We start from the raw sequence: 15,865 nt of genomic DNA on the forward strand, positions 1-15,865 counted from the left end.
TGGGAGATGAAGGAGCTTGCACAGGATAGAGTAGCATGGAGAGCTGCATCAAACCAGTCTCAGGACTGAAGATCACAACAACAACAATGATGACAGACTGTTGTGATTATGGACTGGGGGTACATTTATTGCAAGAGAAAGAAATTAACGGGAAAATTGAACATCATTCTATAGCATTTGCAAGTAGAACCTTACAAAAAAATGAGAGAAATTACATGATTACTGAAAAGGAACTTTTAGCAATTGTATGGCGATTCAAAAAATTTAAAAATTATTTGTTTGGGCATGAAGTCAAAGTTTATACAGATCATAAAGCATTAACTTACAGAGTGTAAATTGTATCATGGGAGAATTACCAGATGGTCAATGTTCTTACAGCAGTTTAAATACACAGTTCATTTTATAAAGGGTAAGTAAAATGTCATCGCTGATGCCTTGTCAAGAATGCCAGTGGGGAATGGAAACAATAGTTAGGAGGGAAAGTTTAAAATAATGTATTTTAAAGGTGTCAAAGAGGAAAGTGAAATTAGAAAAATCTGTAATCAATTGAGAAGATATCAAAATGGTGATGATCATTGGAAGTTTGGTAAAAGTTATTTAGGGAAGAAGGTCATGAGAAAGTGCAAATGTATTATCAGGTCTTCAAAGGTATTCTATTTTATAGACACAGCACAGATAGTGATGTATTCAAAAAATAAAAGAGCGTATATATTTTCATAATATGTCCAGGAGAGTTAGGACATTACTCGCCTGTTGTGACAGATGTCAAAGAACAAAAGTTAGTAACAAAACCAACAATGGATTTTTAAAAAATGTGGTACCAGATAAACACTTTGAATGGTAGGGATAGATTTGTATGGTCAACTTCCAAGAGCTAAAGGGGGATTTCAATATATTTTCGTCATTGTAGATTTGTTTTCTAAATACGTGAAATTTTATCCTTCAAAGAAAGCCACTAGTAAGAAAATAGCTTCTACATTTATGAAGGACTACTTTATTCAAGTGGGTACACCTAAGACTATTTTATCTGACAATGGGAGCTTACTTCTAAATTTTGGAAGGAATTTGTAGAAGGACATAACATCAGACACATCTTAATATCATGCTATTCACTTAAATGTAACCCAACTGAACGGTACATGAGGGAAATTGGTAGGTTGTGTAGAACTTACTGTCAGAAAGATCACACATATTGGTTATGTTATGTTAAAGAATTTGAAGACATTATGAATAGCCTACAACATACTACCGCAGGATGCTCTCCTTATGAGATCATGTTTGACCAAAAACCACCTTACTTAATCAAAGAACTTATAGAGTTTCCAGCTTGTAAAAGTATAACAGCAGCTGAAAGAGAGGAGATAGTTAGCAGAACTATGAAAGATTATTATGAAAAAAGAAAGAAATGGCATGACAAATGGATAAAAATCACGGAATTCAAAGTTGGGGATCTAGTTTTGACAAAAAGTTACACCAAATCTAAAGCACTAAATAGAGAAATAAAGAAATTTTTTGATATTTATATAGCACCATTTGAAATTGTTGAAAACCCACATACAAATGCTTATAGACTTGTATATCCTAAGTCCCAAAGATTATTTGGACTCAGGAATGTTACGCAGCTGAAATTATTCAAACAGCCATCATCACTCATATAACATCATAAGAATTGTCATTCCTCAGGAGGTTGCAAGCTCTTTTTGCAATTTGGGGGTGGCGAACCCAAGGATCCGAGCTGGTGTGACTCTTTCCTTTTCAAGTCACATCTCTCTTACTTATCCTCATCCACTTTCTGATGCGGACAAGTAGTTAGAGACTGGATGCCAAAAGGAACTGGTGCATGTATTTTATACTGGGCAAGCCCCCCCCCCCCCCCCCTCCCCGGTTATCTGGATGTCAATACAGTTATTCTCATTATGCTGATAAAGTTATAATCTCATTTGATTTAATGAAAAGTTGAGAAAATGTTTAGAATTGGAGTGAAGTTTACTTAAGATATCTGTGCTGTTATAGCAATGTACTATTATTTTACAGCCGAGATATGGTTACAATTAGGTTAGAATGTTTGTGGCCTTATATATGTGTTCTCATTTGGTTTGACCTGTTACTATACCTATTATGTGAAAGTCACTGGATAGACGTAAATTTCTATCAAATATCAAAATACTTTGTCATGATCTTGTCCTTAACATGTGTTAGATCTAATTTGTACTTGGAAAAGGAACATTTATCAGAAAGAAATTAATTATGTTTGTATTACTTCTGTAAGTCATCTGTGAAGCATATGGAAAATGCAATTTTATGTTGGAAACAGTTACTGGAACAGAAGAGTTCTGACTCCCAGGATTTAAGAGTCACACAGTTTTATTTTCATGTAATTTCTACCACTTCAATGATCAAACCATTGGTAGTCTTATTTAATTATTCTTTTGCCATCTTAATACTATAAGGTATGGATGATGTTTACAACATGACTGGTATCTGTACAAGTCATGGTATCTCCTCAGTATAGATATGAGGTGTTCTTTGTCACAATGTCTACACAAATCTGAACTTTTCAATACTGCTGTATGTTACAGTAAGTCCATGCTTTTCAATACATACAAATGTTAGCTTCTTATCTGATTACTAATGAAAACTGGTTAATTTTCTCCAATGTCTTATTGAAAATACTCTGATGACCACTAATAATTCATGTGTAATGAGTAGCAAAGGAAAAACTAAAGATTGAGGATTTGTATTCATGATATAGTTATGGTTCTTGCAGACATCTACTTTCAATTGAAGACCAGTTGATTCATTAATATGTAACTGATGAGGAAATATAAATATATTTATCACACCGTTAGAGTGGCTCAACTAACCATTTTACTCCTAATATTAACCCATTCATATTTAACCACTAGTACTTTACCCTATGCCTTAACCTATGTTGGAATTTACCTTATCTGTGCCCAATTTTAATTACTGTCTGATCTGATGTTGCTACATCATGTCTAATGTGGTGATGACCAATGTGAAATCTGTCAACTAGTTGTTGAGCAGTATGTGAGTGAAGTTTACTTAAGATACTGGTACTTAATTTGCGAATGTAAATTTGATTCTACAGTAGCATGTGGCCATGGTGGCTCTCAGTCTCTACAAGAAGATGCTGAATAATTTGCAATGACGACATTCAAGCTACGAGAACTAGGTGCCTTTTGACAGCTATTGTGGGCAAATCCCTTTATCCGTCTTTGTGGTTTCCTGACCTGAAATGTTCATGTCAGGCTCAGTTGCTCTACAGTTGGAGTTTGACTTGTAAAGGGATTGGTCCTACAAGTGGTACAATCATTATGTCTATGTGCATTTCATCAGTTGAAAACTGACATAATTTTTTCATGAAAATAGTTGTCTGAAAGGCTAACAATTACTGTTGCTTGTAAATTGCTTGACAACTACTTATACATGATACAATGCATACTATAATCATCTGTTTAATCTGCTCTATTTAGACTCAATACAATGATATACAACTGTTACATGCAATATATTCCTTTATAGTCACCTATTGTCAATGTAATTTCAAACTTTGAGTGTTTATTCAAATGCACTGCTGCTTGTAATATTATCTGCCTATACTTAATACAATGATATACTGTTCTCAGCATTCGCTTATTATCAATGCTCTTTTCTTTCTTTTTTTAAAAATGCATTTACTATAATCTACAACTTACAGGCACAAAACTAGAAATACTGATGTATTGACATATGCTATGATGTGCTATCACATGCAACCTAATTCTCTGTCATTATTCATTGTATTTGTGGTTAACTGGTTTCTTGTGGCATACAGCCTACTTCAGCAATTTTTAGCAGCAATATCATAACTATAATTGATCCTGTCACTCTGTTAATGACTGCTTATTTATGAATACTGCCACTTGAAAAACACACACACACACACACACACACACACACACACACACACACACACACACACACACACACACAAATTTCAAGCTTTCGCAACCCACAGTTGCTTCATCAGGAAAGAGGGAAGGAGAGGGAAAGATGAAAGGATGTGGGTTTCAAGGGAGAGGGTAAGGAGTCATTCCAATCCCGGGAGTGGAAAGACTTACCTTAGGGGGAAAAAGGGACAGGTATACTCTTGCACACACACACATATCCATCTGCACATATACAGACCCAGGCAGACATATGTAAAGGCTAATCCTGCCCTGAAATGAGATACATCCTTCATGAAATCCTCCCCACTCCACCAAGAGTGTCTTTCCGCCGTCCACCTAACCTTCGTAACCTCTTGATTCATCCCTATGAAATCCCCAAACCACCTTCCCTACCCTCTGGCTCCTACCCTTGTAACCGCCCCCGGTGTATAACCTGTCCCATGCACCCTCCCACCACCACCTACTCCAGTCCTGTAACCCGGAAGGTGTACACGATCAAGGGCAGAGCCACATGTGAAAGCACCCACGTGATTTACGAACTGACCTGCCTACACTGTGAAGCCTTCTCTGTGGGAATGACCAGCAACAAACTATCCATTCGCATGAACGGACACAGGCAGACAGTGTTTATTGGTAATGAGGATCACCCTGTGGCTAAACATGCCTTGGTGTACGGCCAGCACATCTTAGCACAGTGTTACACCGTCCGGGTTATCTGGATACTTCCCACTGACACCAGCCTATCAGAACTCCGGAGATGGGAACTTGCCCTTCAATATATCCTCTCTTCCCGTTACCCACCAGGCCACAACCTCCGCTAATTTCAAGTTGCTGCCCCTCGTACATCACTTGTCACTCAACAACATCTTTGCCTCTGTACTTCCGCCTCGACTGACATCTGTGCCCAAACTCTTTGCCTTTACACATGTCTGCCTGTGTCTGTATATGTGCGGATGGATATGTGTGTGTGTGCGCGCGCGAGTGTATACCTGTCCCTTTTTCCCCCTAAGGTAAGTCTTTCCGCTCCCAGGATTGGAATGACTCCTTACCCTCTCACTTAAAGCCCACATCCTTTCGTCTTTCATTCTCCTTCCCTCTTTCCTGATGAAGCAACCGTGGGTTGCGAAAGCTTGAAATTTGTGTGTGTGTTTTTTATTGTGTCTATCTACCAGCACTTTCTCGTTTGGTAAGTCACAGCATCTTTGTTTTTTAATATATTTTTCCCATGTGGAATGTTTCTTTCTATTATATTCATATCATTAATTTGACCCCAACAATTACACTTGTTATTGTCACTGTTGCATTTCAAAATCTTTTCTGTCATCTTACTTTCTCTTTTTGTTTGTGCAAGTAGTTTCACTTTGTATTCACCTTCCCTTTTTTCCGTAATCTACCATACAATTTATACTGCCTATATATACTCACTAATACGTAAGTTACTTCCAAACCATAACCAAAAAATTTTTAACGCTTTCAACATTACCGCTGCTATAAAATCCACCATTCCCAGTTTACACACATTTCTCGTGTAACCTCGTGAATACTATTTCACAGCTTCAGTTCCTTTCACCTATTAAACAACCATTTCAGCTAGTTCTAACAACTTTCGTTTTATTTCCATTCCCGTTTTTCCCACATAACCGATCATTTTTTAGCAGCTTCCCACAGGTTTTAACGTTATTATTTCTTTGTCAGCAATTGTTAGCCTCATTTTCATAATCTGCCACCACATAACCAGTCCTTTTAATACATTTACATGCAGTTTTTTTCGAAATTTTCCCGAATTTCTCCACCCTTTAATGTGTTTTGGAGGCAACACAACTACCTAACCTTTGTACACCTCGTTGTTTACCAACCCAAGTTCACCACAGGATCAACATAGCTCAGCTTAAACCAACACTTTTTGGACTTTTTTCACACCAGAACTCCAGTTGCTTTCTAGTTCACCTTTATCTCTCCCCATATAATTTTATTTTCACTTTAGCCTCATGTTACACTTTCCACCTTCTAATACCATGTCACCATCACAACATCCCCACTACAACCCCATTAAGTTTTATTTACATTCCCTCCGCAAACATGCCTTCGCCCTAGCCAGATTATGCTCCCATATTTCATTTACTCAGGCTTGTCTGACATTTGGCATTACCCCCAAAGACCTTACACTTAAAGTTCCCATCTCTGGCTGTAACCCTTCTTTCCATCAGTCCCTATACCAGTTCCAAACTGAACAATCCGTAGCCCTCACCCGCCTAATCCTTCATCTACACATCAACTCAGCCAATGAACTCAGCCAATGAACACACCCGTCAACTCCTATCCCTAATCAAAGTCCTTAATCTTTCCTCTCCCACATCCACACCAGCTGTTCAGAGCATCCTCCTACAGGCCAACCGTAAATTAGAGCAGCATGCCACCCTCCACCTCAAAAAACTATCCAATCTCCTGGTTTCCCACCTTCGGAAAGGCAACTCACTCACCCTCCACAACCTTTCCAACAAACCTCAACCTCCTCTCATTGCACACAGACCCAGTCTCTCCCATCTACTCAGTCTCCCACTTCCAGCTCCACTCCCTCCAAAACCTCAAAATTCTAGTCAACACAATCTGGAACCACAACACCCCAATTCAGTAGTTAACCTTTCCTCCAAACCTCTCTCCCAATCCAAAACCTCTGTCCTATCCACAGGCCTCGCCTTCAGCCCCACTCCCAGATTCAACCAAATAGCACTTGTCAAAGATTTACTGTCCTACACTCGTAGACTCTGCTGGAAATATCACTTTGCCACAAAGAAAAATAATCCTAATCCTACTCCTAATGATCCAACTCCCCAAGACACTATCCAAACTGAATCCTGCCTGGAACAGTTCCGTCCTCCATCACAGCGGGACCCACCTACTCTTCCTCAAAATCACCCTCTCCAAACCTTCCAGGAATTTCTCATTTCCAGCCTTGCCTCTCAATCTTTCTTGAAAAACCTTAATCCTACTCCCAACATCACCACAGCTGAAGCCCAGGCTATCCGTGATCCGAATGCTGACCGATCCATCGTCATTCTTCCGGCTGACAAGGGTCAAGGGTTCCATGACCTGGTACTTGATCGTCGGGAGTATGTGGCTGAGGGACTGCGTCAGCTTTCAGACAACACTACATACAAAGTTTGCCAAGGTAATCCCATTCCTGATGTCCAGGCGGAGCTTCAAGGAATCCTCAGACCCTTAGGCCCCCTACAAAACCTTTCACCTGACTCCATCAACTTCCTGACCCCACCGACACCCCGCACCCCTACCTTCTACCTACTTCACAGCATCTTTATTTTTTTTTAATATATTTTTCCCATGTGGAATGTTTCTTACCTGTATGTGTGTGTCTTAGCTTTATATAAAATTTTGTAAGATTATAAACACATGAAATATGTCCTTGAACTTAAATGTAAGACCTATATAAGCTGTGACATTTAGAAAACGAAATTCTATATCACTTGCCTGAGATTCCAGTAACTTTAATTTTATATCTCAGACCCGCCTCTTGTTTAATTTTGAAAATGTAACAAAAAAAACTTCTTTTGTCATTGTCACTCTTGATTCTGTAATGTTTAGCAAATATGTTTGATGCATATGAAAGTGCTTCACAAAATGTGAACATTGTACTTAACTTAGAGAAAGAAGACTGGCAAAGTGTATTTACTTCCTCAACAACAAATGAAAAATATGACAATTTTCTGCAGATATTTGAATATTACTTTAATTGCAATTTCCCAGAGAAAACAAAGACTATCACTAACAAAAAAACAGAATGCTTGGGTCACAAAAGGTATTAAAGCTTCATCAGAAAAGATGAGTCGGCTGCACAGACTTAGCAAACTGGACAGTGGCAAATCCAAAGGGTTCAAGGTATACTATAAAAATTACACAAACACATACAGGTGAGTTATCAAATGGGCTAAGAAAGCTCAAAATGATAAAACAATTAGGTGCTCTTCCAACAAACGTAAGACCATCTGGGGTACAGTAAATGAACAGACTGGTAGAAAGTTAAGGATAGAGGATAAAATAACACTAAATATAGATGGACAAAAGACTGAAAATGCACATAAAATTGCCAATAAATTCAACAGCTATTTTTCAGAAATTTCCACAAATCTCCTAACCAACTCTTCAAATACTGTTCACTCTCCTTCCACAAATCTCCTGACTAACTCTCCAAACACTGCACACTCTTGTCTCTCAAAATTAATACTCCTCTGAACTCCTTTTTCCTGTCTCCTACAACACCGTATGAAATTGATGATATTATTAAAAAAAGAGTCAAAAAGATTTATTCTGCAGGGCATGATCTGATACCCTGCTTCTTACTTCATGTGTTCAAATTACATCACTGGACCCATGTCAAATATCATAAATACCTCATTTCTAGAGGGAACATTTCCAAACTAGCTAAAACTTGCTAAAATTATACCTCTCTACAAGAAGGGAGAGAAAACGGACATGACAAACTATAGGCCAATTGCTATACTATCTGCCTTCTCAAAAATATTTGAATACTATATGTTAAATAGATTAGAAATATGTTTAAATTCTAACAACATGATCACATCTTCCCAATACAGGCCCGCATCCCGTGGTCGTGCGGTAGCGTTCTCGCTTCCCACGCCCAGGTTCCCGGGTTCGATTCCCGGCGGGGTCAGGGATTTTCTCTGCCTCGTGATGGCTGGGTGTTGTGTGCTGTCCTTAGGTTAGTTAGGTTTAAGTAGTTCTAAGTTCTAGGGGACCGATGACCATAGATGTTAAGTCCCATAGTGCTCAGAGCCACTTGAACCATTTGAACCCAATACAGATTTCGGAAAAATAGGTCCACCACACATGCTCTGTATGCATTTCTAGAAAAGTGCTCAAGTTTTGTGGACCATATACAACCTGCTGTCGGTATATTTCTTGGTCAGTCCAATGTCTTTGACATGGTCGACCACAAGCTGCTGCTTATGAAACTCCATAAGTATAGGATTAGAGGTGTAGCCTACAATTGGTTCCATAGCTACCTTAGTCAAAGAAAGCAATATGTAGAAATAAGAAAATCAGAGACATTCAGGCACTGCAGGTCAGATATACTACATACAACAAATAGCGTCCCTCAGGGATCTGTCCTTGGTCCTGTTCTTTTCATATTGTTCATAAATGATCTCCCAGAAAACATACCAAATGCCAGCTCCTTTCTGTATCCGGACGACACAAATATCCTGATAACCAGTAGAGGTGACACATTGCAAGATGCAGTTAATGAAACTACTTGTCATTTACAATCGTGGTTTGAAGCAAATAGACTACTCATAAATACTCAAAAAACTGTAAGTATGAACTTCCATACTAGACAAAATCTAACCCCCTTCAGTGCAGTTATAGTTATCGGCAAAGATGACTTTACGAACAGGCAGGACACCAAATTTCCTGGACTTACCATCAGTAACACACTAAATTGGAAACCACATATTGAGGCATTGTCACAAACGCTTAGTAAAACCTGCTATCTATTACGATCATTAAAAGACACAGCCAGTGTTGATACCTTGAAGCTGGTGTACCATGCCGTGTTTGAGTCCGTCTTGAGCTATGGCCTAATCTTCTGGGGAAAGAGCTCTGATTCTCTCACAATTTTCAAGTTACAAAAACAAGTAGTAAGAATAATGAAAAGTAAAAAAAGAACTGAACACTATAAACTACTATTTCAACAGCTAAAAATCCCACCACTGCCATGCCTCTATATATTGGAACTAGCTTGTTTTACAGTACAGGACTTGGACGCCCTCGATAAAAATGCAGACCGCCACACACGACACCAGAAACAAAACACAGTTACAAATTATAGCCCACAACACAAAATTATATGCGAATGGGGTTAAATGTATGGGTATTAAAATATACAACGACCTCCCAACAGACATAAAAACAAGCAAAAACCCAAAAATAATGAGAATTAAATTAAAGGAATTGCTACTAAATCACTGTTTCTATTCCGTACATGAATTTCTTGAAACAAAATTTTAATTACTTGCAATAAGCTGTTTATTCAGTTGTAGATGTTTCTACTTAGTAAGATAATTTAATTATTGTATCTTATCTATATTCTGTCTGTATCTCATATATGTATTCAGCTATGTGAACTTTGTACCACAATATTTTAATTACTTGTAATAAACTGTATATTCACTTGTAGATATTTCTACTTAGTAAGATAATTTAATTATTGTTTGTTACTCATATTCTGTCTGTATCTCTTATATGTATTCTGCTATGTGCAGTATGCACCACCGTCATCTCTCATCACACACCACCTTTTTTATATTTTGTCTATATATCCTATATGTATTCTGCTATGTGAGTTATGTGCCACTACTGTCATCTATCGTCATATACCATCTTAACATATTTTTTCAGATTGACTTGTCCTCTATCATGATATGCTTTGCTGTACCAATAATAAATCAAATCAAATCAAATTGTAACACTTGGATGATCTGCCCAGTGAGGCAGTTGACTTTGTTTATTTTTTTGGTAAGAGATATACTGTAACTTGATGCATTTGACTACCTTATTTCTATTTTTTCATGTTTAAGTAATAATTTATGTTTGAGCAGCAACAGATATCAGAGGAATACAGTAATTCTGTAACTCGCTTTAGTAATTTTTATGTATATGTCTCAGATATGTCACAGGTTTCAATACTATATGTTTATGTAATTGATTATGTTTGATCAAACCCAGATACTAGAGGGGCTGCTTATAAGTCAGCTGTTGGATCTAGCATTTATTACTTGGTTAAACAATACAGCATTGTATTTGTCAATTACTCTGTCCAGCAGAAAGCTATTTGTTCGCCCTTCATTGATCAATCAATAGGGAGTGTTGGGGTTAATTTTTAGGGACTGGGAAGGTGAAGCTGCGGCAAGTCCGTTCTGCAGGGAATGCTGAGCACTCTTCTCCCTCTGGTGCCACAGTGAAGTATTAGAACAGTGGGGGTCCTGGGTAGGGAGGTTTCCTGTCTTTGGGGTGTGTCATCTTTTCTTCTTCAACACAAACACTCCAAACCTTCTATTTCATTTCTTACTTCTCATTAGAGTACCAAGCTATCCTTCCCTCTGTCCACATGCATCTGTCTGTATTGCTGAGACCCTTCTTATCTACTGTGCCTGCTCTATTAAGTAACTAAAACCCATTTTATAGGAGGATCCGGGGAACAAGCTAGTATTTCTGCGTTATTAGATGTAACCATACTCTGCCATACTAAATTATTTATTTATGTCTAATTTTGTTGTATGTTGTGACCCAAATGGTAAATAATTCCTTATGTATTTGCTTTGCTATATACTAGCATCCGAATCTTCTATTTCATTTATTACTTCTCATTTGAGTACCAAGTTATTCTGGTCTCTGTTCACATGCTTATGTTACTATTGCTGAGATCCTTCTAATTTACCTTGTCAGCCTATTAAATGACTATAGCCCTTTTTTTAGGAGAATCCGGGAAATAAGCTAGTATTTCTGCACTGTTGAAGGTACTGATTTTACTTAACTATGTTATATATGTATAATGCTCTACCATATAACTGTCATGATCTATGTGTCACTATGTATAATGTTCAACCATATAATTGTTATGATATACCGATGATTTATGATTCATTTATTGTGTATTCACACCCAAGTGGTGAACATGTACCTGTATGTAAGGCCCAACCACATAGTTGTTGGTGCCGTTTCAATTACTTATAAAACACAACCAATATGATGTAATATGTAACTGCACTCTTACGTATCATGTTTGAATGATTGTAAAGGTGGAAAAGTGGCATTGGAAGTGTCTTGACAAATGAAAAATAGTAAGATTGGTCATTGGTCAGACATTTCATCCCAAACAGCAGTCTGTGTACTGCAAACTTCAAGACCCTCAACAAAGCAGTCTGCATACTGCATAATTCAAGATTCACTAAGGAGCAGTTTGCGAACTGCAAACATCAAGACTAGTTACATTTATATAAAGTACAACGATTAGTATGTTTACTCTTAGGAATACTGTACTAGTTTGAAACTCTAAGTTGCATGTTAGCTCATACAGTTAACAAATAACTTGTTCTTTCCTTGTACTATTGAGTAATAATTTTTGCATAATGCTTCATAATTAATTTACATTAATAATCAAACACAGGATTTATCTCATACCATAAGTAAAATGCTTGTTCCTCCCGTTTATTGTAAAATGAGGACTGTTACATAGATCTGTCAGAAAAGGTTTTGTTCAACTTTCAGCTGCACACATCCGTTTGGGGGGTGTTGAAATGTAACAGCCCATTAAAACCATTTAAAACGAACATTTCCCAGTCTAATTCACGATCACACATGTAAACAAAATATGTAACTCACCTAGAAAAACTAATAACTGAAAAAATAACTGTTTAATCTATTTCAGTTCAAAGTGTAGAAGCTATGTAAATGAAGGGAACAATTCCCATAACAGGAGTCTCTAGTAATCAATGAAAAATATAAATGTATTATTGTAATTTCTTATTTGAGAGTTTATTCTCAAAAGAAATAACAGACATATACTAATATCATAGTATACTTACTGTACTGAGCAGACATATGTTTATATATGTATTTTCACTTATTTTGTATAAATTTTATTGGTAATTAATCAAATGTTCATCTTAAACAATGCTGAGGATTGTTCGGGATTGTTTAGAACATATATATAAGGGTAGCCACATTGGCATGAGGGAGTCAGTACATTGTGTGATTTTGGACAGAGAGCATGTAGCTTGTTGTGCACGATTTATTTCATTATTGTAAGTATATCACAACTTGTTTCAGGTTTGTCAAGATGCTTTTAACTAATTTGATATTATTATAAAGGTGCAGTGGAAGCAAAAAACAGGATTAATTATTTAAAAAATAACTTTACAGTTATTTTTTTTTTACAGTTACTGTTTCAGGACTTATGCTGTGCCAGATTGCAAGATACGATGAGTAAAACAACCCCATTATTACGAGTAGTTAGAGAAATTTTATAGTATCTTCTAGCAATCTTCATTGCATTCAGAAGAAATGCTTTACTTACTAAACATCTTGCACATTTTTAAAGTAATCTGTAATAATCAAGTAATCATACTTATTACAGAAAAGATTTCCTTTACCTCTGGGTGAAACCCCTCCTCCAGTGTGCTCTCGTGCACGTAAATCTTCTGCAGATTCTGAACATTCTTGACCAATGTCTTGTGGTACAACATTCTGCCAGCAGGTACAATGAAACATAACATAAATTGTGACATTTTTGAAAAGTATATTAAATGCACACTATCTGTCCAAAAGGTCCTGAGACAGTGTTCCTGGTGTATATGCAATGTCAGCATAGTAACTATGAACTAACAACTATAAGCAACAGATGTGCAAACCACTCAGCTGTGAGCAGGCACTGTTAAGTAAAGGATGTGCAGCTGTAATGTGACAACACTGTTGTCGCAGATCACAACACTGCAACAAGCAGTGGTTTGAATTCATGTTTTACTTGGTAAAACCATTACATAGACATTTGAGTCCATGAGAAAAAGCTTACAGTAGCAATTATTTAAGTCATGCATGCATGTTTGAGTAGTTTAAATGTTTTAGATGGCAGGTGTCATATGAGGACAACAAGAAATCAGGGCTTTCTACTTCAACTTCATCTGGTGGAATCAATAAGAAAATTCATGATCTTTTGGAAATTGACTATCATGTCTCATGGAGAACTATTACTGATGAACTGAACATCTGTAAATCAATTCTGGAGAATGCATTGACGAAGGAAATGTGTGTACAAAGTTTGTTCCACATACTGTGACCCCGCACAAAACACCAATGTGTGGACCTCTGCCACTACTTGACTGAAATGAAAAACATGGATAATTCCTTTCTCTGAAAAATCATCACAGGTGACAAGACTTTGTGTTATGAATACAAATTAACATGAAGCAACAAAGTACAGAATAGGTTTCTGATGGTATGCCAAGATCAAAGAAGATGTGAATGATAAAACTGACAGCAAAGTCAATGTCCATTGGCTTTTCTGATACTCATTCACATGGAATTTGTTCCCATCAGTACCACTATAAATTTTCACTTTCATTTGGGCATCATGGATCGATTGTGCAAGAGCATTCAGAAAGTTCTTGTGCAATAATGTAAGGCAAGGGATTTCTTCTCTCTGCATGAGAATGGCCCCCCAACGGTATCCTTACCTTGTTGTCGTAGTGGGGCTTGTGTGAGCAAATGATCCTGAGAGCTAAGCCGGCAGTAGCTTAGCTACCAGTAGGGCCTCCCAAGCTGGACTGGTTGAAGGTGATGATCCAGACTAAATGGGATATTCTGGTCCTCCAGGTTGGGGGATGGGCATGGGGCTAACAACCCCATCTCGTAAAATTAGTTGTGTTACGAAAGCTAGAGAGAAGTGTTGGATACAGACCAGACACCCAATGCAATGAACTAAGCATAGAAAAGGACTACAATTTGTAACATGGTATGTACAGTCTTTGTACAAACCTGAGGCAGCAATAACTTTAGTTAGAGAATTAGAAAAGCAGAAAATGTCGATGGTTGCCCTGCAGGAAGTTCAATGGGAAGGTACAGGGACAACAGATGTAGAAAATTACACAATATTCTATGGGGAAGCAGTCAAGCACAGTTTTGGAACTTTTCTCTGTGTTAACAAAGACATTGTACCAATGGTAAAGAATTTTACGGTAGTGAACCCAAGAATCTCAGTTCTAACTTTATCAGTGAAAAACCACCAACTTACCATTGTGATCTGTCATGCACAAACAGAGGAAAGTGAAGATCAAGTAACAGATATATTCTATGCAGAGCTGGACGATGTTATGGATTTCATCCCTAAAATCTGCTGCAGAATTCTCATCAGCGATTTTAATGCCAAGATTGGAAAGGAGACCAGCTTTACTCCCACAATAGGCCTTCATAGTCTGCATGAAAATAGTAACAACTATGGAATAAGGATAATTAGCTTTTCTATGTCCAAGGGCATGTTTATCAGTAGCACTAACTTCCCATATAGACAGGTGCACAAAGGAACATGGGTATCCCCAGATGGAAAAAACAGTCAACCATATAGACCACATAGCAGTTAACGCAGAAGCCAGGAATTTGATTGTGGATGTAAGAAATTCCCGTGGAGCTGAGTGTGGTTTCGACTGTTTCTTGATTAAATTCAACTCAGAATCACCCTGAAACCAACCCAAACAAGTAAACTAAAGTAACACTGTTCACGTTTACGTCGCACTTCGCTTAGCGTAGACCGGAACTGTGCCCTAGGCATGCTCGATGTTAACTGACTGGGCATGGCCCGTGCTGCCTGAGCTGTTGTTGTCGTTGTTGTTACGCCGGCAGAGGTCGTGTCCGAATTCTCGGGTGCCCTCTGGTGGACGGGACTCTACTTGCGGCAACTACCGTCTGTGACGCGCCGTTCTGATGTGCGCCTCCCGCGATCTTTCTGGTGGCTACTGCACTTCTCCTCCTTGGGGGGGCGAAGCCACTGTGATCCACTGCGTTGGAAGGTGGAGCGTCGGGCAGGAGCGATGACCTACACAACCATTGGAAGGCCGGAGTCGAGGGGATCTGCCAACCCTCGAGCCGGAACCTTCGAATACGGCTGGAAGTGACCCACACAAAGAGGCCCCCGTTGTCCCACCACCAGAGCCCGGGACAGAACGGGCGACAAGCTGTCGAACTCCGGATCCTGTTCCAACGCGGGAGGGGCAAGACCCAGTGCTGGGGACGACGGGGAAGGGACGAACACAGGTGAACCAGCCTCCTGAGAAACCGGGCCTGCGAGGGGGGCCGGCTCTCGCTGGGGCATCTCGAACGATGGCGATGCT

At 38.4% G+C, this 15,865-nt stretch overlaps 1 protein-coding gene across 1 annotated transcript in view; it reads right to left on the reverse strand.

The window, feature by feature from the left end:
• LOC126419228 (bromodomain-containing protein DDB_G0280777-like) overlaps nt 1-15,865 on the reverse strand; it is a 360,686-nt gene that overhangs the window by 30,063 nt on the left and 314,758 nt on the right. Inside the window, exon 13 of the mRNA XM_050086365.1 lies at nt 13,136-13,229. Within this exon, the coding sequence (XP_049942322.1) occupies nt 13,136-13,229 (94 nt within the window). The remainder of the gene's footprint in view (nt 1-13,135; nt 13,230-15,865) is intronic.

The sequence above is a fragment of the Schistocerca serialis genome, chromosome 9, assembly GCF_023864345.2.
Source record: "Schistocerca serialis cubense isolate TAMUIC-IGC-003099 chromosome 9, iqSchSeri2.2, whole genome shotgun sequence".
In the NCBI taxonomy this organism is placed as follows: domain Eukaryota; kingdom Metazoa; phylum Arthropoda; class Insecta; order Orthoptera; family Acrididae; genus Schistocerca; species Schistocerca serialis.